Below are 22,682 nucleotides of genomic sequence, written 5' to 3'. Positions count from 1 at the left end.
CAGGAGTGGGCGCAGGTTTCATCCTTGTTCAGAGAACAAAGATCCCCCATACTACGTGGGGTAGCCTAAATAAATAAATAAGTAAAACATTCTGCCTGGCTGCAGTGAGAACTGGAAGGAATAGGGAAGGAGATAGGGAGACTACTGGAACCTGTTACAAAAGCCCAGGGCAGCTAAACCACACTTCCAAAATTGAACTCATAGTTGGTAGCTTAAGGTAGTGTACCCTGGTGGTTAAGAGTGGATGTAAGGATGTGGTCACCGCTAAGGGCTCAGAATTCAACTGCCAGCTTTAAATCCATGTCCCACCACTTCCCATGTGCGTCTTTGGTTAAATCCTTTAACATCTGTGCCTCAGTTTCCTCGTCTGTGCAAATTAAGGTAGTAGCAGCCCCATAGGGTTGTCGTCAGAACTAAACGAGTTCTTGGCACAGTGCCTCGTTTCCTAAAATAGGCTCCCCTGTGTTCCCCATATCAAGGATACCACTGCCATCCACGGAAACAGCTAAGCAAGAAACCTTGGGCATTGTTTTTAATTCTCTCCCATATCCAGGCAGTTACCACGTTTGGGTTCGTCTCCATGCTAAGCTGAGTTTGCAGCCACGTGTTCTTCTACCACCACCATCACCTCTCACCTGCACCTGCTTCTCTGGCCTGCCTGCCTCCCACCTCCCTGCTTCTGATCTGACTTCCTTACACAGTTCAACTCCACAGACAGCTGCGAGTGCCTTCAGTGTATCAGGCACTGTTCCAAAGCACTGGCAAAATGAGGAAAGCATCAGAAAAAGAAAACCCTGTGGCCAATGGGAAGAACCCACCTTCACTGTGCTGTGTGAAACTCAAGTTTCCTGTCTGTAAAGAAGGCTTTGGGACCAAACGATCTCTTAAAGGCCCTTTAAGTAAAAATGTTCTAGGAAATTCACTGATGATCCAGTGGTTAGGACTCAGTACTTTTGCTGCCAAGGGCCTGGGATTCAATTCCTAGTTGGGGAACTAAGGTCATACAAATATATATATGTATAGTAAGTGTTAGTAGCTCAGCTGTGTCTCAGTTGTGACCCCATGGAATGTAGCCCACCAAGCTCCTCTGTCCATGGAATTCTCCAGGCAAGAATACTGGAGTGGGTTGCCACTCCCTTTTCCAGGGGATCTTCCCTACTCAGGGATTGAACCCTGGTCTCCTGCATTGCAGGCAGATTCTTTACCACTGAGCCACTTCACACACACATACACATATATATTCTAAGATATTTCATTGGCTCCTCCAAGGGCTGAGGTCTAGAAACCTTGCCTGATTCACCTTAGAGCCTTAGCTCATAGTAAGGAGCTTTATACATTGTAGGGGTTTGGTAAGTGCTTGCTGAATTAATGAATGAAGGAATAAGAGAACACATATCAATTCCCTTCTCAGTCTTTCACTGGCTTCTCTTTCCCAACAAGGTAAAGACCTCTGATTTGATGCCACCTTTAGTTAGGCCTTGTAGAGTTGAGTATTTTCTAACTCTGCAGACTGCTGCCTGCTGAGCTGGCATGGGAGAGCTAAGGAGCTTTTGAAAAGCTTCATTCATTTGACAAACATTCATTGAGCACGTATTAAGTGCCAGGCCCAGGGCTGGTGCTGGGAACACAAGAGTGGACTTTTTAAAAAAAACCAAGGGGTCCCTGCTTTCCTGGGGCTGATATTTTGGAAAAGACACATGTGAAAATGGACCACACAGTGCAATCAGTTGTTATGAAGGGGGAACATGGGACCTGTGGGAGATGAAAGAAGATCCAGTCCAGCCCCAGGGTCAGGCAAGGTTTCCCAAAGGAAGTCACATCTAAGCCCGAGTCCCAGGAAATTATGGGAGGTGGAGGTGGCAGGAGAGGACAGGACAGGGAGGGAGGCCAGAGGTGTTCCTTTTTCCCAGAGAAGTGGAAACCCTTCCCATATCACTTCTAGGTAAGTCAGCCCACTCTGAATGCCTGGCTCTCATACTTAGAAAGTGCTTCCTCCGACTCCAGCCTACCTAACTCAACCTCCTGTTGTGTGCACTCTTTGGGACCCTATAGACCCCTGCCAGGCTCCTCTATCCATGGGATTTCCTAGGCAAGAATACTGGAGTGGGTTGCCATTTCCTCCTTCAGGGGATCTTCCCAACCCAGAGATCGAATCCCCATCTCTTGGGTGTCCTAAATTGGCAGGGGGGATTCTTCACCACCTGGAGGTAAATTCTTGTGCCGCCTGGGAAGCCCTCAGCCTCTTGTGCTCCTGTGACCTTAGTCCTGTCCTATGCTTTCTGACCCTGTGGACAGTAGCCTGCTAGGCTCCTCTGTCCATGGGATTTTACTGGAGTGGGGTGCCATTTCCTTCTTCAGGGGATCTTCCCAACCCAGGGCTCGAACCTGCATCTCCCACTTTGCAGGTGATTCTTTTTTTTTTTTTTGCAGGTGATTCTTTACTGCTGAGCTACTGGGGAAGCCTCAACCTCCTGAAGAGAAGTGAAGTGAAAGTTGCTCAGTCGTGTCTTTGCAACCCCATGGATTGTAGCCCGCCAGGCTCCTCCTCTGTCCCTGGGGATTCTCCAGGTAAGAATACTGGAGAATTCGTCTGCAGAGGGTCTTCCCGACCCAGGAATTGAACCGGGGTCTCCTGCACTGCAGGCGGATTCTTCACCAGCTGAGGTACCAGGGAAGCCCCTCTCAACCGCCTAAGCAATAGCAAAAACCATTTTTTAACGTATTCTTTCAATGAGTAATGACCCCCGACTCTGCACCTGCCAGGTGCTTCACACGCATGACCTGCTTGATTCCTCGCAGGGGCTGTTAGCCTCCATTTTCAAATGTAAAAACTGAGGCTCAGAACCGGTGACTCGTCCATGGACCCCCACATGTCAGCCCTTAACCCCAGGCTGTCGTGCCTTCGGGACCCCTGACCCTCACCGCGTCCTGTTGGGCTCAGCTCACCCAAATGCCTTCCTCTGGGACCCAGGCAGAAGAGGGGCGTGGACCCAACTCCTGTCCCTCCAGCAGGCCAGCCAGCCGGGCATTGGGCTGCATCCCTTCCGAAGCTCCGAAGGGAGACAAAGGCGGGGTCTGCGGGGGAGACAAGGGCGCGGGCGCCCCCCTGCCCGCTGCCCTTTGTCTCCCCGCCTGCTCCCCTCGTGCGCCCCGGAGGCTGGGAGGCGCCTCTCACAGGCTTCCTCCTCCCATTCTTGTGCTAATTGGGTGTCAAGCTGAGATCAGTGAGAAAGGAATCCGCCCTGGCTCGGGTTAAACTGCCGCCAAAGACGAGGGCTGAGCCCAGAATATCATTAGGCTGGGAGGAAGCGAGGGCCCCCCTCCTCCAGCAGAGGGGTTGGCCACGCATTCAGGCTCCTTTGAAAGTCGCTTGGTCGCCCCTTCCCTTACCGCCAGCGCCTCAATAGGCCTCTCGGCGGTATTTAACCTTCCCAGGAATTGAAAGTGATATGCCAGCACTGGCCTAGGCAGCCACTTGCCTGTCCAAGGGCGGTAGGACCTCCGGGGATGCTCAAGGCAGGCCTCTGGCAGCCTCCCTGGGCTCAGATTGCAGATGGGAATGCTGAGACTGGGCAGGGCGATGCCTCCCAGCGCTGTTATTCACAGGCCCTGTGGTCTGGAGAGATGGAGCTTCTCTGAGCCTCAGATTCCTCATCTGTGGAATGGGGATAAAATAGCTGCTTTGTGTTACGGATTTAATGATGATGATCAAGTGCCTGGTGTCGCATCCAGCACATAGGAAGCGCTCCACTCCTGCTGGCTGTTAGGTCAAAGGAGTGTGTTTGGGCTTACAGAAGGATTTCCTAGCAGAGCTCGCAGTCCTCCAGGTGTGCAAGGAGTGCCTGCAGTGGATTCACTTTGCATACCCTGCCTGGAATCTTCCCCAGCCCCACCCCTGCGGCCCCACAGGCCTTCTTTCACCTGCGCTGCTCGCCCTTCACCTCCAGACCTTTCGCTGCCCCTTCTGCCTGGGCCATTCTTCCCCCTCCTCTTCTTGAATGACTCTTCCTTGAAAAGCCTGTGGCCATGAAACACAACTTCCTCACCTCCTACCGCGGCCAAGACATGGGGTTAGGGTGCAGCTTAGCACATGCCCTTGGCTTCCTGACTGGCTGCCCCCTCTCCCCAGCCCCCAGACAGTGGGCTCCCCGAGGACAGATCTCACTGTGTACCCCCAACCCCGCCCCTGGCACAGAGGCCTTTTGAATCTGCTCCGCAGATGTGTGGACACAGTACTTTGTAAACTGTGTAGACCGCCAGGCTCCTCTGTCCATGGGAGTCTCCAGGAAAGAAGACTGGAGTGGGTTGCCATTTCCTTCTCCAGGGGATCTTCCCGACCCAGGGATTGAGCCTGTGTCTCGGGTGTCTCCTGCAGGAGCAAGTGGATTCTTTACCAACTGTCACCAACTGGGAAGTCGAAGCGCCATGTAAAGGTCAGGAAATGCCCAGTAAACAATAACTCTTGTGAATTAACCTCACAAACATGTATCCAGGCACCTGCTGCCGGCACGGGCGATGACTCAGCCACGGTCTGGAAGGCAGCCGGGCTCACCACTCTACTACCATGTGGTACAGCCTTGGTTTGGGGTGAGCAGAGGCAGACGGGGGAGCTGCGAGGCCCAGGGGCCCCCCAGCCCCACCCCTTCTTGGAGGGGCTCGGGAAAGGGGGCTGGTGTGGAAGTGGGAAACTTAGGCCTAGGCTGGGATCTTAACACGGGAAGCACATCCTCTTTTCCTTATCACTACCGTGTACCTCAAAGATAACAGCACCAGTTCCTGGGCTAGATCTGCAAGCACAATCTCATTACATGTCCACAGCTGTCCTGGGGCAGGGATTCCTGTTGTGTTTAGTCGCTCAGTCTTGTCCAACTGTTTGCAGCTTCATGGACTGTAGCCCACCAGGCTCCTCCATCCATGGGATTTCCCAGGCAAGAATACTGGAGTGGGTTGCCATTTCTTTTTCCAGGGGCTCTTCCTGACCCACGGATCTCACCCGTGTCTCCTGCATTGGCAGGTGGGTTCTTAAACCACTGAGCCACCGGGGAAGCCCACCTAGACCATCATTTATAGGGGAGGACACTGAGGCTCAGCCTGGCAAATGGACTTGAGAGCAGGCCTGAGCAGGAGCTTTTGACCACCATTCCTCTATATTGGGTCTTGGTGACTGTGCTCAACCAAAGGGAAGGAACAGGCACCCCTGGGGGCTCCTTCCCATTGGAGAGCCCTCCCATTGGTGAAGGTTAAAGACACAGAGCTTCACCATCAGTCAAATCCAGCCCCTTGGAAGCCCAATCAAAGGCCCAACACGGAGTCCTCTGGGCTGGGTCCCTTGCCTGGGGGTCAAGTGGGGACTCTGTCCCTCCTTCCCGCTTTCCTTGCCTGAGCGCGAAGGGCTGGATCCGATTCTGCAGCACCCACGTGCCCTCTGCTGGTCTACTTGGGCACTGCACCCTTGCCTGCCACTCCCAAATCCCACCAGGTATCACCGCCCAAGGGCCAACTCCAGCTCTGCCGCCCCCTCACTTCCCCCAAGAGTGGCACCAGAACTCCACTGTCTTTCAAAGGTCACCCTCCAACCCCAGGAGGTACCCCAGACTTATCTTGGCCACCTATCACCCAGTCAGCTGCTGGCCTGGGGTGTGGCTCACTTTTGGCTCTACAAGCATGCATGGCATGGAAGCTGCTTTCTGCACCAAGGAGACAGCGGTAAGAGCATGGGGCTGGCATTGCAGTCCCCAGTACTCACTCTGTGACCCCAGTCAAGTGACGGATGGTGCTAAGGGTTAAATAGTGAAGATGAAGCCCTGGGGTGCGTGCCCTGTCTGCAGCCCTGGCTTGGGGTAAACGGTTTCCCCCTCCCCACCCCCCACCCCCACTTCCCACTGGGCTGAGCACTTCTAGCCTGGGTGTGACTCCAGGGATGGGCTCCAGGGGACAGCTGACCCTCCAGCGGCACTGCAGACTCACCAGCTCTGGGAAGATGGCTCCAGGAAGCCTTCCCAGACTCCACCCGGCTGGCCAGGCCACCCTGCTCTGTCCCCTGAGAGCCCCCAACCCCTTGGGAAAGTGCAGCCCTGGCAGAAGAAACACCATGAGCAGGAGTGTGGATCTGGGACCCTGTGCTGGCCTAGGGCTTCCTCCTTCTGTGGCTCTGAATGGCCCGTTCCTCAGCCTGCCTCCCTTTGGCTCTCTGAACCCTCCTGATTCACAGAGGAGACAGTTACTTGCCCAAGGCCACAAGCTCCTAAGTGACACCTTGCAGGGCTCAGGGGGGAACTGCCCCTCACATGAGATGTGGGGACCATGGCATCTTACCTGCCATATCCCTTGGTCTAAATGAACGAAGGAATAGGGGAAGGATGAATGGGGCACGAGCTGGGGTCCCAGCAGGCTGGGGTGAGTATGCACACAGGCTCGGGGAGGCAAGGTGGAGTTTATTTGCCCCTGAGTGCCCCACACCCCTTCTCCCCTCACAGCCAGGCCAGGAGGAGATGTGGACAGACTGGCAAAGACAGGCTGCCTGAGGGACAGCCAGGCAGCCACCCAGAGGGTGAGAGGGGTGCCCTGTCTAGGCTGCCCGCTGCAGGATGGTCCCGTTCTGCCTGGCAGGGCTGAGGGACACTCGAGTGGGCCCAGGGCCTGGATCCTCTTCAGATGCCCGATCACCGGCCCTCCCTGCCCACTGTGCTGGCTTCCTGAGTCTGGGGGCTTCTGCCCTCGTCCCATTTACAAGCTGCCTGTTCTCTGCAAAGTGCTTGGAGACCCTCTTATTTCCCCTTGTCCTGACCTGAGACATCACCCCTTGGGCCCAGTCTCAGTCTCAGCCTGAGGCCCAGAGACCCCTACTTGGCCTCGAAGACATAAAGTGGATCTGAAGCTTTCACAGAAAGCCTCAGGGCAGAGCAGGGAGGTGGCAGTGAGTCCCCTGGCAGTTTTGACGGGTGGGGATTGGCACCTCGGGGTGGGTGGTGCCAGACTCTGCTTGCTTTGGTCTGGCTTTGCCCAGGACCCCTCCGGGGTGGGAGCTGGGGCTCTAGATCCAGTATCCACTGGCCCTCAGAGGGACTTGGGGCCAGTCACAGCTTCTCCTGGCCCGCCTGGATGCGAGTGTAGGCCTCTTGGTCCAGTGGGACGTAGCGGCCCTTCCGGGCATCCAGGTAGAACAGCTGGTCTTTTACAACTGTTGGGTCAAAGCCCTCCTTCTGCAGTTCTGTCTTCTGTAGCTTGAATGTCCCTGAGGGAGGGAGAAGACAAGTGGGAGAGGGGTCAGAGGGTGTGGGGCAGGGGTCCGAGCTCCAGGAACCCGCCCACCTGGGTTGAGGAGGGGCAGGGAGGAGGGCTGGAGGGAACACAGGTGAGGGGAATCGTGGGAGGAGGGACACAGCCCTTTACAGTCTGCAAAGGCTTCATCCTTTACAGTACGCACCGCTCCTCAGCAGCCCTGGCAAAGGGGAGGGGGCAGAGTTACCCACCCCTCTTTGCAAACAGGAAACTGAGGCCCAAAGAAGGGAAGCTATTTGTCCAGGGCCACGTGCTTGAGTGACAGCGGACTGAGGGCAGGACACAGGCCTTCCCTGAAGGCTCGTTTTAACCTGAGCACCCCCAAGGTACAGAAGTAATCTCAGGTAATCTGCACCTCAACCCCAGGGGCCAGGCATAACCATATCCTATGGATTCTGAGATGCACAAGATTTCAGCATGTCTGAAATAGTTCAATTACCATTTTCCCCCTTAATAAATCCTGTATCTTTCACTCAACGGTATTAGCCCCACTAGACAGACGAGAAGATTGAGGCTCAGAGAAGCACAGCTCTGGGCCAACGTTACACAGCTAGTAAGAATTTGAACTCAGGTATGATGGATACCAGAAATGCCTACAGCTTCCTGCCCTGGCTTCTCCTCTGTCATGTCCATCAGCCAATTCTCCCAGCAAGGGCTGGAGTCTTTCTCAACGCCTACTTGAATTTAGACTAGTTTTACAACTTACTCTGACTCAGAGAATGTGGCAGAAGCCACACTGTGGGCGGTCTGGGTGAGTCAAGGGGTGTTGAAGCTTCCATCCTTACCCGCTTGGGGGCGCCTGAGACCAGACTGACCTCTGAAGGATGGAAAGCCATGTGGAACAAAGGGGAACCATCCCAGCAAAGGCCACTTAGACAAGGTCTGTCTAGTCAAAGCTATGGTTTTTCCAGTAGTCATGTATGGATGTGAGAGTTGGACTATACAGAAAGCTGAGCACCGAAGAACTAATGCTTTTGAACTGTGATGTTGGAGAAGACTCTTGAGAGTCCCTTGGACTGCAAGGAGATTGAACTAGTCCATCCTAAAGGAAATCAGTCCTGAATATTCATTGGAAGGACTGATGCTGAAGCTGAAACTCCAATAAAAAGTTTGGCCACCTGATGTGAAGAACTGACTCCTTAGAAAAGACCCTGATGCTGGGAAAGATTGAACGTGGGAGGAGAAGGGGATGACAGAGGATGAGACGGTTGGATGGCATCACCGACTCAAAGGACATGAGTTTGAATAAACTCTGGGAGTTGGTGATGCACAGGGAGGCCTGGCATGCTGCAGTCCATGGGGCTATAGAGAATTGGACACGACTGAGCGACTGAACTGAACTGAAGTGCGTAAGCACTGGCCACGTGTGGCTATGTAAATTTAAACAAAATTTAACATTCAGTTTCCCCATCACACTAGTTGCACTTCAAGTGCCCAATAGGTATTGGGGGCTGATGGCTGCCGTGTTGGAGAGCGTGGTCAGAGAATGCCACCATCACCGCAGACAGGTATGTGGACACCACTGCAGGGCCAACCAGCTGGGAGCCCCACATGAGGGAGGCCACCTCACACCCAATGGCACTATTTCTTTAAAAACTTTTAAAAAGTTTTTTGGCCACACCCCAAGGCATGTGGGGCCTTAGTTCCCTGATCAGGGATCTAATCCTGTGTATGTGAACCCACACATCCCCTGCACTGCAAGATGGAGTCTTAACCACTGGATAGCTGGGGAAGCTGTCGATGGCACTATTTGATGCTAGGTGGGGCCAACAGAAGAACGCTCAGCTGAACATCACCCCAAATTGCCGACCCACATATTGTGAGCAACTAAGACACCTGTCTGGACCCCTAAGTAAGCTTGGGGGCTGGCTGTTCTGCAGCAAAGCCTGTCTGAGGCCTAAGGTCCGACAGCCTCCCTGTCCCTCCGGGATGCAGAAGTCACAGCGGCCATCTGGTCCTTGGGGTGCTTGCTGTCTGTCTGGACCCACCGCTTAACGCTGCTCTTCTCTCATCTCCCCGTCCCCCGGGGCCATCTGCAGCCCCTCGGACATTGGCAGGCTTTGCAGGACATGAGTCTGACTGGGTCACTACCCTGCTCCAACCCTCCTGTGGCTCCCTCGTGCCCTCCCATCCCACCACACGTTGCTGCCCACCCCTCACTGGCCCCAGCTTCGGGGGCCTCCTTTCAGTCCCCTAGCACTCAAGCACCTCCCTGCCTCAGGGACTCAGCACGGGCTGTTCCCACAGCCCAGGGGGCCTCCCGTCCCCACAGAGTTCTCTCTCTCACTAGGTCTCCCGCTGAACTGGAGCATCCTCAAGGGAGCCTTCCAGTCATCCCCAAGTCACGTTCCCTTTCCTATCAGTTTGACCTGCATTCCACTCTTTTATCTTAGCAATTGCTTATCCTGTGGCTGCCTCCTGCTCTGGAAACTCCCAGGAAGCACACAGGTCCTGCTGGAATTTGTCGCCTCTATCCCCAGGGCCCAAGCACAGTGCCTGGAGCAGACTACCACACTCAGTCAGTATTGGTTCCACTAGCAATGGACACACCATCTCTGGAGGCAGTGTCAGCTCACAGCTAGGTCATGTTGCCGACCACCCAGAGAGGCTGCGGGGAAGGGTGAACAACAGCCAGCTGATCTCCCTAGAAGGACCCGGGAAGGGGCCTCAGCCGGCACCCACCCATGATTTGGAGCTGGGGGTCGGGGGACAGACCTGTCTTGTGCAGCTCAGGCAGGAAGCGCAGGAAGATGGGGCGGGCGTACAGCGGCAGCTCCTTCTGCAGGAGCTGGGCTAAGTGCTCCAGGTCACAGCTGCCGGAGGAGCTGGCCACAGCGGCCATGCCGGCCCGGCCCTCGGTCCCTGGGGAGGCGGCAGAGTGGACAGTGAGTGGCTGGCTGGCCACGGCCCTGCTGGCTGCTCCGCACACACGCCCGGCCCCTCCCACCTCTCGGGATACCTGGCACCTCGACGCCGTACACGGCCACGTCGGCCATGTCCAGCAGGCGGCTGAGCGTGCCCTCCACCTCGGTGGTGGACACGTTCTCGCCTTTCCAGCGGAACGTGTCCCCCGTGCGGTCGCGGAAATACACGTAGCCCAGCTCGTCCATCACTAGCACATCACCTAGAGAAAGGAGTTGTGTGAGGTGGGGGGTGGGGGGGCCCAGGGGCTTGGTTGGGGGGAGGTGTTGTCTGAGTGTGGGGCCCTGCAATCCCTTCCCCCCTCCCCAAGGGGCCGCAAAGGCCTCCGGAGGGGTGCCCACCCACCGCTGAGGTAGGCCTGGTCCCCCTTCTTGAAGACATCCCTGGCAATCTTCTTGTCGTTGGTGCCCTGGTTCAGGTAGCCATCGAAGCGCCGCAGGGGGTCTTCCTGGATGATGACGCCCACCAGCTGGCCCGGCTCACCTGCGGCCAGGGGAGGCGTGGTCAGGTCCCCCTGGGGTCTCCAAACTAAAATACCCCCAGCAATGCCCCCTTTCTCCCCCAGCCCAGGAGCCCCGAGGGCTGGGAGCTTCTCAGTAACACTTGGTCACGGAACAAATGAAAAGGTGGTCAAGCTCAACGTGGACGGCCTAACTAAAGCCAGCACTCCCCAGGTCCCGCTCTGTTCAGAGGTCTGCATTTTGTACCACACCACCTCCTCAGGACAACCTGCAGGAGGGAACTCAGGCACAGAGCTGGGGAGCTGTGGCGGGCGGGGCCCAGGGTCCACAGCACCAATATGCACGAATGGGCTGATGGGTGGATGGGATGGTGACTGACTGGATGGATGGATCAAGAAATAAATGCCATGCAGCCCTAAGAGAAGAGCTGACATCTGGCCGCTGATCAGGACGGGGCTCCTCACTCACCCAGCCATCCCCGCCCTGTCACCTTCCTAAGCCAGCCCCTCCCACTCTGACCCCGAGTTGCAACCCTCGGGCAGACCTGGCTTGCAGGGAATGCAAAGGCCGTCAGGGCCCCGGATCAGCTCCATGGTGTCCTCGTTGACGCGAACCAGCCGGATGGGGTACACGAAGGACAGGATGCGGCTGTTGAAGCCACAGGCCCCCACCTGCGAAGGCCAAGCCTTGGGCCCGGGCTCTCCCACTACGGGCCTCAAACTGGACAGCCTGGGGGGCTGCGAGCGGGGCTCTGGCTCCTGCAACCGCACTCCATGCCGGAAGCCCGCCCTCCCCTCCACCTCCGTGTCTCCCGTGGGCCTGCTGGGTCCACACCCTGGGCCGCACCTGGCCGTCGAAGTTGCCCAGGCTGCAGTTGCACTCCGTGGCCCCGTAGAACTCGGCCACCTGGGGGATGTGGAAGCGGCTACAGAAGTCGGTCCAGATGCACTGCCGGAGGCCATTGCCGAGTGCCATGCGCACCCGGTGCTGGCCCTCCGCCTCCCGGGGTGGCTGGTTCAGGAGGTAGCGGCACAGTTCGCCGATGTACTGCACGATCTGGGGGTGGGCCTGGCGTGAGTCTGGGCCCTGGAGGCTGCCCTGCCTTCGATGCCCTCCCAAGCCCCCACCCCTCCTATCCCTGGGGCCAGCTGCGCGATCCCTTCCCTCTCTGGGCCTCAGTCTCCCCATCTGAGCAATGGGAGTGCTGCCTCAAGTAAACGGCTGGCTGCCTTCAGCTCAAAGACGGGCATCCCTGAATAGAGCTGGTGGGGGGCACGGGATGCTTCACTATTTCCCTTTTCACTCACCGTGCAATTGTACTTGATACAGTCGTCCCAGAAGCGGGAAGCCGAGAACTTCTTCCGGATCACCACAGTCATGCCGTGGATCAGGCACTGCCCTATCCCCACGATGTTTCCTGAAGGCAGAGGGGGGACCCGGGGGTCAGGGGGACAGAAGCCCTTTCTTTCTAGAGTTTCGTCTTTTTGTTTATTTTGGCCACCAAAGATGTCATTTTATTTTTTTAACTATTTATTTTGCACTGGGGTATAGCTGATTAACCAACAATGTTATGGTTTCAGGTGAAGAGTGAAGGGACTCAGCCATACATATATATGTAACCATTCTCCCCCAGACTCCCCTCCCATCCAGGCTGCCACGTAACACTGAGCAGAGTTCCCTGGGGCTATACAGTACTGAGTGAAGTACGTCAGACAAAGGAGAGATATCGTATACTCCAGAGCCTCCTCTTATATAGTCCAATCCCCTCAAAGACTCTCCCTTTCCCCTGTCCTGCCCTCCAACTCTAACTGGTCACATCTCTCCCCAGTCAGACACCTTCCATGGCTCCCCAGTGCCTATGGGTTCAAGTGCACATTACTCAGAGAGTCCCCTGAAGCCTCTGGAGCTGGCCCCAAGCTCCTTTTCCCAAAGCTGTAACACTGCCATTCAGCCAGCTGGAACTGAGCTAGCCTGCCTGGCTTCACATCTGCCTGTATTGGGGGGTGCTTCCTCCAGGAAGCCTTCCTGGAGTTGGGCTCTTCCTTGAGTTGAACTCCTTGCTCCCTGCCCCTCTCCACACTCAATGCCCTTTCTTGCCTGAGAGTTCAGGGTAGGGTTCTCATCATTCAGCCTGCCCCCAACACACACTTAAACTCTAAGCACCTTTAAGGGCAGGAACTATATTTAGTCCATCTGTCTTTCTAGAAAGCCCCCAGACCAAGCAGCCAGGCTGTCCACACCCATGGAAATGGACTGAATGGTCAGACCAGCCCAGGTGCCCTGTGGGGCACCACCACACCCACCAATTATGCTGGTGTGCCCACTCTCATCAAGGTCAATGCCCACATCTGGATTTGAACCCAGATTTGACTCCAAAGCTTGTTCTGTTTCTACTGCAACATATAGCCTGCCAGGAAGGGTAGGGCTCTGAAGGCTCAGGGGTGGCTGGGTACCCAGGGGGCGGGCCCAGGCTACCTGCAGAGTGGTAGAGGGGGAGGCAGTCATAGACGATGTCGTCGGGCCGCATGCGGAAGCCGTAGTACACCAGGGCAGCCATCCGGTAATACCTGGGAAGGCAGAGGGCTGAGGGCTCCGTGGGCCCTTGGAAAGGCAGGAGAGGAGCCCCAGGCCCCACCTCCCCAGGTCTCCCCACCAGGGCACCGTCCCCTTACCTGCTGTGCACCACGATGGCAGCTTTGGGCAGCCCGGTGGTGCCTGACGTGTAGATGTAGAAGAGCTTATCTGAGGAAAACAGGTAGGAGTGGGTGTGAGAGGGGCCAGTGCAAGGCTGGGCACAGAGTCAGACATTGGTAGGTGTGTATCACTTAACACCCACTCCCGGCACACCTACTCCCCAGACATCACTACCTGCTCTAATACCTGCGCTGGCTCCTTCAACACACTCTTCTGAGCCCTCATTCTGTGCCAGGGCCAGGGTGACATCAGTGACTAATATGAGCACAGGCCTTGCCTAGAAGGGAGGTGCCCGCCCAGTGGGACAGGAAGATGAGGCTATTGGAAATGCGAGCACTGCGTGTTGCAAGCACAGGGCCTGCCAAAGGTGGCGGTGGCACTGGACCCAGGCTCCAGGAAGGGGAGGTAGTTCCAGGGAGGGCTTTCTCAGAGGAGCTGATGCCTGCTATGTGGGAGGTATCAGCTGCAGACAGCGGGGCTCAGAGGCAGCTTCTGCACCAGCAACCCTGTCTTTATCCCCCGAGATCTGAGGACCAGGGACAGTCACGTCATGGTCTCTGTGTGAGGCTCAGTCCCACCAGGCTGGAGGTTCCAGGAGGTCAGGCATGCCACAGGGTGACACCACGTGTTATGCAATAACTCGTGTTACAGGGTGACCACGGCATGTCAGCCCAAGGCTGGGCACCAGACTCAACCAGCCAGAGGCCCTGACCTCAAGGAGCTTACAAAAGCACCCAGCACACAAGAGCCACAGATGGCAGAGGTCAAATGGTAATGACCCCAGCTCTCCATGGGACCTTTTCCAGCCTTCAAGCGTAGGTTCAGTTGCCATCCCCAATTTCACGGCTCTGGGAACCAAGGCTCAGAGAGCAGCTCAGGTGTTCAGGGTCACACAAGGGAAGCAGTAGAGCTGGGACATGAACTTGGCCCAGGCTCTGAACCTCCTGGCCCCAGGCCATGCGCCAAGCAGTGAGGTCCACAAGGCAGGCTTGTGGAGCGGAGAAGAAGAGAGGCGAGAGGGTCCAGAAGGCTGCCTGGAGGAGGGGGCAGGGGGCAAGTAGCCCAGAGCAGGGCGAGGATCACAACAGGGGCCTGCCCTGGACGGGCGCTGGGTGACTATGAAAGGGGCTCGCCGAGGGCCTGAGCCCAGCCCACACTCGGACAAGGCAGGCTCCTGGGCTTCATGTGCTCCTGCATGCATCGGCCATCAGTGAAGGCTGTTCAAGAACTGCATGTTCAAGAAGTGCCTGCCACTTTCACACACGCCAGCTCACCCAGTCTTCGCAATAAAAGCTGGGGACTGTGGCTCATTTTCCCCGAATGGAAAAGGGATGTGACATGACTCATTCCAGGTCACGTGGCAAGTTTACAGAAGAATCCAGGCCCCGAGGCCCCCGCTCTGTCTCTTGGCCATCTTTGAACCCTTGTGTGGGGGTGAGGGGCTCACCTACAAAGCCCTTGTTGGGACGGCTGGGCTGGTGCTTGGGGGCATCTTCCAGGAGCGGGTCCAGGTGCTTCGTGCCGGCGGGCACCGTGCTGGGCTCCCAGGGACCGGAGCAGAAGAAGTTGAGCGAGGGGTCCAGGTTGGCATGGATCTCAAGGACAGCTGCAGGGGAAACAAGACAGATCTACAGGCAGGCCAGGGCACTCCTTCCTCCCCCGGCCCTGTGTTCCGGGGACCTCTACTCGTGTCGGGGCTGAGCATGGTGTCAGGGGATGCTGGCTGGGTGTGGCAGAGAGGTGGGTGAAGCGCTTGGGACTTGTTATAAGGAGGATGCTGAGAGAAGCAAGGGCTCCCGCGAGCTGCTGGCTGATCATGTGGCAGGCTCTTTACATGTAGGCTCCTGCTCACACAACTCAGGAAACAGGTACCAGTAACAGCCCATCTTACAGATGGGAACACTGAGGCCCCAAGCACAGCAGGGAGTCACAGCTAGAATGTGCCAGATCTGGGGCTCAAAGCCAGCTCTACCTCACCTCAAGGTTTACGCTTCTATCCACTGTATGATGCTAGTCTATGGGGGACTGGTTAGGAGGGAGGAGTCGGGGGGCGATCAGAGGCTGGCAGCCCTCCAGCCTCTTCAGAGGGTGGTGGCCTTCTCTCAGGCTCCCCTGTGCACTACAGATGTCCAGACACTCAGCGACCGGACCACAGGCCGATCCTGGCCCACTCAGCCATACTTTCTCTTAACTTCTTCCAACCCTCTCACTCTCTCTCTGCTGCCTCCTTCCTCTCCTCGTTTCAGCATCTCCGTAACCTCTTCTGCCCATCAGCCCACAACATTAGCCCATTAGTTACAACAGCGTGGGGAGAGAGAATAGGCACACTGGGGTCAAGCCCAAGGTCAAATCTCGGTTCTGTCACCCACTTAACAGCTGTGTGGCTCTGGGTGAGTGCTTCGCGCCACTCTGAACCTCGGTCTCGTTCTCTGTAAAGCCAAGATGACACTCTCTGCTTTCACCAGGCTTTGTGAAGATTAGAGCTGCTTCTGTGAAGCACCGAGCTCAGCACGTGGTCAGTGCCAGTGCGGAGGCCAATAAACATAAGCTCTGAGGCACAGCAAGGAGAGGCTTCTTGCTCCCATTTTACAGGGCAGGTAGATGAGGCCATGTATGGATGTGAGAGCTGGACTATAAAGAAAGCTGAGCACCAAAGAACTGATGTTTTTGAACTGTGGTGTTAGAGAAGATTCTTGAGAGTCCCTTGGACTGCAAGGAGATCCAACCAGTCCATCCTAAAGGAAATCAATACTGAATATTCACTGGAAGGACTGAAGCTGAAGCTGAAGCTCCAATACTTTGGCTACCTGATGCGAAGAACTGACTCACTGGAAAAGACCCTGATGCTGAGAAAGATGGAAGGCGGGAGGAGAAGGGGATGACAGAGGATGAGATGGTTGGATGGCATCACTGACTCGATGGACATGAGTTTGAGTAAGCTCTGGGACTTGGTGATGGACAGGGAGGCCTGGCATACTGCAGTCCATGGGGTCGCAAAGAGTCAGACAAGACTGACTGAGTGACTGAACTGATTGAGATGAAGCCAAGTGAGTCACAAGAATGGTTACCATCGTGTCTGAGGGCTCACCTAGCATCAGCTGCTTTGTTAATGCTTCACTCTATTAAGCACCTCCCTGAAAACGGTGCTGTGGTGAAAACGGCAGAGGACTGCCATCTCCCTGGGTTTCCCGGCTCCCGGGCGTTGTGGGGGAAGAGCCCACACCGTCTGACTCTAGGGCTCATGCCCTTAACCTCTGAGCCACACAGCCTCCCCCAGGGGCTGGAGGTGGGTTGTGACAGTCCCGTGGGACTCCCTGCCTGTCCCTTGCCACTTTAGGGCTCACCTGGGGCCATCTCGCTGCCGAAGACGAGGGCCCGGGCCTGGGAGGAGGTCAGGCAGTGGAGCAATGCGTCCCGCCGGAGGTTGGTGTTGATGAGCGCCGCCTCCACGCCCAGCTTGGCCATGCCCAGCCACAGACCCACAAACTCGTTGCGGTTCTCCATGAAGAGGGCGACCACGTCGCCCGAGGCCAGGCCCTGCGCCTGCAGGAAGTTGGCCACGCTGTTTGAGTAGTTGTCCAGCTGCCGGAAGGTCCAGTGCGTGTCTGTGCCCTCGAAGATCAGGGCTGTCTTGTCCGGGTGGCGCTGGACTGTGGCGGCGAACAGGATGGGCACTGTGCGTCGCTCCCGTAGGTACCGTCGGACCTTGGCCTTCACCCTCAGGAGCACGGTGCCGCCACTGGGGGAGGGGAGGAGGAGCAAGGGAGCCGTGACTGCCGGACTTAGGAGTAGGGGGTCCCAAGACCCTGGTTTGATCGCTTGCGACACCCCTTTCCCAGCACCCGTGTGCGGGGCAGCGTTACCTGAAGTGGCTCACTGATGATGCATGATAACACCGGGCACCCAGGTGATGATTTCCTCCCCACCCGGTACAGAGGAAGACACCAGTGCCCAGCACCTGCCCTGGGCTTCAAGGTGGGATGACGTGGCAGTGCTGACATTTGAACTTTAGTCCCCTCTGACTCCAGAGTTCAACCCCTATTGCCCTCTAAGCTCTGCTCGGAGTCTGTGGCTCTGTCATGGCCTTCCACGACTCCAGGGACCAAGCCAAAGTCCAAACTCCTCGTCTTGGACCTGGCACACCCCCGGATCATCCCTCTCCCCTCACCACTCTGGTAAAAAAGGACAAGCTTGCAATTTGTCCGGTCTCCCTCCCTGTGGGCCCGGCAAGGGTGGGGCTCTGTCCTGCCTCACCATCTTGCTCCTGGGCCCCGGTCGGTGCCAGGCAGGGCATTGATGTTCAACAAATGTTTGTGCAACAAGCTTTTGGCAACATCCCCCTACCTTACCCTGCCACCTCGGACCCCTGAACTCTCCTGGCTCCCCAGCCTCTCCGCCTTTGCTGCTGCCATGCCCTCCGACTGGCATCCCCTGCTTCCACCTCCTGGATGTGACTCTCAAGCATACCTGCTTCTCCTCTCGGAGGCCTCCTCTGATTTCCCAGGGCCCAGGCCTGAAGCCGTCTCTCTGCTTCACGCCCCCACACCCCTGGGCTGCTACCATCCTTCCTGCGGTGGCCACTCAACACCTCCTTTTGCAATCAGCTCAGATTGACAAACACCGAGCTGCCTGTTCTGGGTGCGGGTCACACTGCTGGGACACTACCATGAGCAAGACAAGACTGCCAGGGGCTCTGCTCACAGGACCCTGCTAGCCTGCAGGTTTTCTGTGTTCCCTGCCAGTCTCCCTGACCAGTCTGAGCCTGTCCCAGGTCCAGGACTGCCCTGTCCACTCAACCCCACACCCAGAGTCAGCCCAAGGTCTGGCGCAGAGCAGGTGGCAGGCAGGGTTTCTGGTACAGAATATCCTCCTTGTGGACCACACCTGCCCTTCTTTGTGGAGCAGGTTCTTTGTGGGCATGATTCAGGGTCTGCTCCAGAACCCGTGCCAGCTGGAGGACAGGGACTTCCCCATAGGATTCCTCTTCACCCTCTCACAAGCTACAGCATCTTCTCGGGACCCCTTACCAAGGTCTCCTCAACATGCCTGGTGTTCAGTGTATGGACCAGGACCCCAAGTCTGCTCCAGGCCAAGGGGCACCAGGTTAGGGATATTCCCTGGGAAGAGACTTTGACCGTAGCAATGGAGATACCACGTACTATTGCGAGGGGAAGGATGCGGAGTGAAGACTGCTCCTTTGGGGCCCAGGTGCTCTGTGCTGGTAAAGGCCATGTGGTCTGGTTTGGGGAAATTAAACCCAGAAGAGTGTAGGAGACCCAGGAAGGGCTGTTCCAAGTACTCACAAGATATCACGCCTGACAGTCTTGATAAAGATTCGGATGAAGCGCCAGCCGCCAGACCCCAGGTAGAGGAAGAACAGGGAGAGCCCCACTTGGGTCCAGGGCAGTTTCAGCACCAGCCAGGAGAACAGCAGCACCCCCAACAGAGACGCCCCAAGCAGCATCGTGGCCTGTGGGCACAAGGCGGTCAGTGGACCCAAGTGCCTGGGTCCCCTACCTCCTGGCCCGGGCAGCCAGGCCACTGTCGTCTCAGATGGTCACGTGTAGTGAGGTCAGATGGAGTAGGGTAGCTGAGGACTGGGTCCCATCCCAGGACAGTCTGGAAGGGTCAGGCTAGAGGCCTGGACTTGAGGTGAGGAGCTGGGTTGCGGGTCAGAGGCTGGTTCTAGCCTCCCAGTCCCACCTCTGCCTAGGACTCTCTGAATGATCTTGGACAAGTCCCTTTCCCACTTTAGTCCTTAGTCTTCCCCTCTGTGCAATGGGTGTAATGACCATTGGTCTCAGAGGACAGTCTACTAGCCTGACATCTAGGATCCCAACCAAAATGGCTTGGTATTGACTTAAGTACCTCTGGCTTGACTTCCCACTCGAAGACCTAGAGAGTTTCTGTGGATGATAAGGCCAAGCCACAACACCCAGAGAGGCAGCTTCTTGGGAAGGGGCCTTCCTCAGTCCCTGCCCTTAGGCCTGGGAGCACTATGCCTCTGCTGGCCCACAGGGGGCGATAGAGAAAACAGGTAAGAGCCTGGAGGTGCCAGAGAGGGGATCGCCCAGAGGAGAAAGGTATTGAGAGAAAGGAGGCCTTGAAGGCACCCCCACAAACACACTCAGCAAGCCACTCTGATGACTCTTCGGGACCTGGGGCTTAAGGGAAGAGGAACAGCTGGCAGGGCTGAGATTAGGGCTCTCGGACTCTATTCCTAGCACTTTTCAGACCTGCTCAAGGGACAGCAGACTGGGCTGTTTGCCTACAAGCTCTCCTAATCCTGGTGAGGGGCTGAAGGTCACGGCAATGAGGTAGCCTGAGATTCTCCAAGCCAGGATGAAGACATGGTCTGGACCCTTAGACCATCTCCCCTCTCCTCCACACGAAAAGCAAAAACCAGGAGGAGGACTGCACCTGCGCCTCCAACTCCAATGCCAAAGGTTTCCAAGGTCCCCAGAACTGTGGTCTCCCAGAGTCCGTCAGGGCAGAAGGCAAGAACCCGTCCCGAAAGGCTGAGGGTTGTGGAAGAGGAAGGAATGGGATGCCCAGATCGCCCGGGGCCGCGATCCCGGGTCACTACGGATCGCACCGGCCCCTAAAAAGCCGGGGTAACAGAGCGCCCGGCAAGGAGACAGAGCAGTAGGGCGCGCCCCGTTTCCCCTTCCCCCCCGTCCCCAGCCCAAGCCGGTACTGCCACCCGCCTCCCCCGGACTCGACCGGGCGCATTCTCTCGCCCGGAGACCCATTGTTCTGGCCCGTGCTTACCTGGCGTCAGCCCCCGCCGCGGGGCACCCTGTCCAGATGCGGCCCGCCGGCTGTAGCAGAGTAGGGAACGCGGCGCGCATCAGCCGCCCCTGGGTGCGCGGAGCAGGTTCTCAGCAGCGCTTTGCCGGCTTTGCGCCTCGGCTGGCCCGGGCCATTCGGCCGGCTCCGCCCGCCGCCCGGCCCCGCCCGCCCGCGGCGCTCCTCCCCCGCCCGCCTCCCGCCATCCAAACCGGCTGTGCCGGCCGGCAACACCTCCTCCGGCGCCTTGCACACGAGCGAACGAGCCGCAGAACCGGCCGGTGCCGCGCAGCCTCTGAGAGCCCGGCTCCGCCGGATTCAGCCCGCCCCCTACGCGCGCGACGGCCTCGGGCAGGGTGCCGCGCCGCACGCTGGGGATTGTAGTTTGCGCGCCGCGCGCCCCCGCCAGGCCGGGAGGAGACAGAAGGGCTCTTCTGGACCCCAACTCCTCCCAACTCGTGGGCGCCCGGACGAGCGGGGGGAAACACGCCCCCCCCCCGCAACGCACCACTGGCGGGGATTCCGGGAATCCGCACCCAGACACTGACAAAGAGTTCGGCAAAGGCCCGGCGCCACACCTCGCAGGGCGCTAAAAGGGCGGGTTTTCAGGCAGAGGTATGCCGGCGCGGGGGAGGGCGAGCAACCGGCTCTGTGGCGCAATGGATAGCGCATTGGACTTCTAGCTGGCCTGGGTGTGGTTATTCAAAGGTTGTGGGTTCGAGTCCCACCAGAGTCGAATTTTGACGGCTCTTTCCTCACTTCCATTAGGATATTTTGTGGCCTCCAGTGCCATAAGAAGGAAGGACTGATGCTGAAGCTGAAAAACTCCAATACTTTGGCCATCTGATGCGAAGAAATGACTCATTTGAAAAGACCCTGATCCTGGGAAAGATTGAAGGCGGGAGGAGAAGGGGATGACAGAGGATGAGATTGTTGGATGGCATCACCAACTCGATGGACATGAGTTTCAGTAAACTCCGAGAGGTAGTGATGGCCAGGGAGGCCTGGCGTGCTGCCGTCCATGGGGTCGCAAAGAGTCGGACACGACTGAGCGATTGAAGTGGACTAAACTGAGTGCCATAAGGTTCAGAAAACCCCCCACACTTCTGCAGACCTCAGGCTAGCGCCAGTGCTTCTGGGACGGTAATAAACTTGGCGCCCGGAGTGCTGTGTAGGAACCCTTTGCTGTCCTTGCTACCTGAAGCACTCAATATGCCAGCAAATTTGGAAAACTCAGCAGTGCCCACAGAACTGGAAAAGGAGTTTTCATTCCAATCCCAAAGAAAGGTAATGCCAAAGAATGCTCAACTACTGCACAATTGCACCCATCTCACACGCTAGTAAAGTAATGCTCAAAATTCTCCAAGCCAGACTTCAGCAATGTGTACCGTGAACTTCCAGATGTTCAAGCTGGTTTTAGAAAAGGCAGAGGAACCAGAGATCAAATTGCCAACATCCGCTAGATCATGGAAAAAGGAAGAGAGTTCCAGAAAAACATCTATTTCTGCTTTATTGACTATGCCAAAGCCTTTGACTGTGTGGATCACAATAAACTGTGGAACATTCTGAAAGAGATGGGAATACAAGAGCACCTGACCTGCCTCTTGAGAAACTTGTATGCAGGTCAGGAAGCAACAGTTAGAACTGGATATGGAACAACAGACTGGTTCCAAATAGGAAAAGGAGTATGTCAAGGCTGTATATTGTCACCCTGCTTATTTAACTTCTATGCAGAGTATATCATGAGAAATGCTGGGCTGGAAGAAGCACAAGCTGGAATCAAGATTGCTGGGAGAAATATCAATAACCTCACATATGCAGATGACACCACCCTTATGGCAGAAAGTGAAGAGGAACTCAAAAGCCTCTTGATGAAAATGAAAGAGGAAAGTGAAAAAGTTGGCTTAAAGCTCAACATTCAGAAAACTAAGATCATGGCATCTGGTCCCATCATTTCATGGGAAATAGATGGGGAAACAGTGTCAGACTTTACTTTTTTGGGTTCCAAAATCACTGCAGATGGTGACTGCAGCCATGAAATTAAAAGATGCTTACTCTTTGGAAGAAAAGTTATGACCAACCTAGATAGCATATTCAAAAGCAGAGACATTACTTTGCCAACAAAGGTCCGCCTAGTCAAGGCTATGGTTTTTCCAGTGGTCACGTATGGATGTGAGAGTTGGACTGTGAAGAAAGCTGAGCGCCAAAGAATTGATGGTTTTGAACTGTGGTGTTGGAGAAGACTCTTGAGAGTCCCTTGGACTGCAAGGAGATCCAACCAGTCCATTCTGAAGGAGATCAGCCCTGGGATTTCTTTGGAAGGAATGATGCTAAAGCTGAAACTCCAGTACTTTGGCCACCTCATGTGAAGAGTTGACTCATTGGAAAAGACTCTGATGCTGGGAGGGATTGTGGGCAGGAGGAGAAGGGGACGACAGAGGATGAGATGGCTGGATGCTATCACTGACTCGATGGACGTGAGTCTGCGTGGACTCCGGGAGTTGGTGATGGACAGGGAGGCCTGGTGTGCTGAGA

At 56.4% G+C, this 22,682-nt stretch overlaps 1 protein-coding gene and 1 non-coding gene across 2 annotated transcripts; one reads left to right on the top strand and one right to left on the bottom strand.

Annotated features, from left to right (window-relative positions):
- Positions 1–6,416: 6,416 nt before the first annotated feature.
- Positions 6,417–20,291, bottom strand: SLC27A4 (solute carrier family 27 member 4). Its single transcript, XM_061433687.1, has 13 exons — positions 20,130–20,291; positions 18,662–18,828; positions 16,703–17,097; positions 14,806–14,964; positions 13,337–13,406; positions 13,140–13,231; positions 11,972–12,081; positions 11,511–11,720; positions 11,209–11,335; positions 10,549–10,686; positions 10,241–10,405; positions 9,997–10,143; positions 6,417–7,234 (listed from the first exon to the last, which is right to left on the bottom strand). Exons 2-13 carry the CDS (start codon positions 18,820–18,822, stop codon positions 7,077–7,079), a joined length of 1,932 nt encoding a protein of 643 aa, XP_061289671.1. The 5' UTR covers positions 18,823–18,828; positions 20,130–20,291; the 3' UTR covers positions 6,417–7,076.
- A 501-nt stretch (positions 20,292–20,792) lies between these two features.
- Positions 20,793–20,883, top strand: TRNAR-UCU (transfer RNA arginine (anticodon UCU)). Its single transcript is given in 2 exon segments — positions 20,793–20,829; positions 20,848–20,883. It is a non-coding gene; the product is annotated as a tRNA-Arg (tRNA).
- Positions 20,884–22,682: the final 1,799 nt, after the last annotated feature.

Source organism: Bos javanicus, chromosome 11, assembly GCF_032452875.1.
Source record: "Bos javanicus breed banteng chromosome 11, ARS-OSU_banteng_1.0, whole genome shotgun sequence".
NCBI classification, from domain to species: Eukaryota; Metazoa; Chordata; class Mammalia; order Artiodactyla; family Bovidae; genus Bos; species Bos javanicus.
The sequence above is the reverse complement of the archived record's forward strand: the minus strand, read 5'-3'. Positions and strand labels throughout refer to the sequence as shown.

Coding starts and splice junctions, on each gene's coding strand:
- SLC27A4 (XM_061433687.1), bottom strand. CDS start 18,822: ATGCTGCTTGGGGCGTCTCTGTTGGGGGTGCTGCTGTTCTCCTGGCTG. Junction 17,098..18,661: donor ACTGTCAGGCGTGATATCTT/GTGAGTACTTGG, acceptor CCCCTCCCCCAG/TGGCGGCACCGTGCTCCTGA. Junction 7,235..9,996: donor GCCTGAGCTGCACAAGACAG/GTCTGTCCCCCG, acceptor TCCCTCCCTCAG/GGACATTCAAGCTACAGAAG.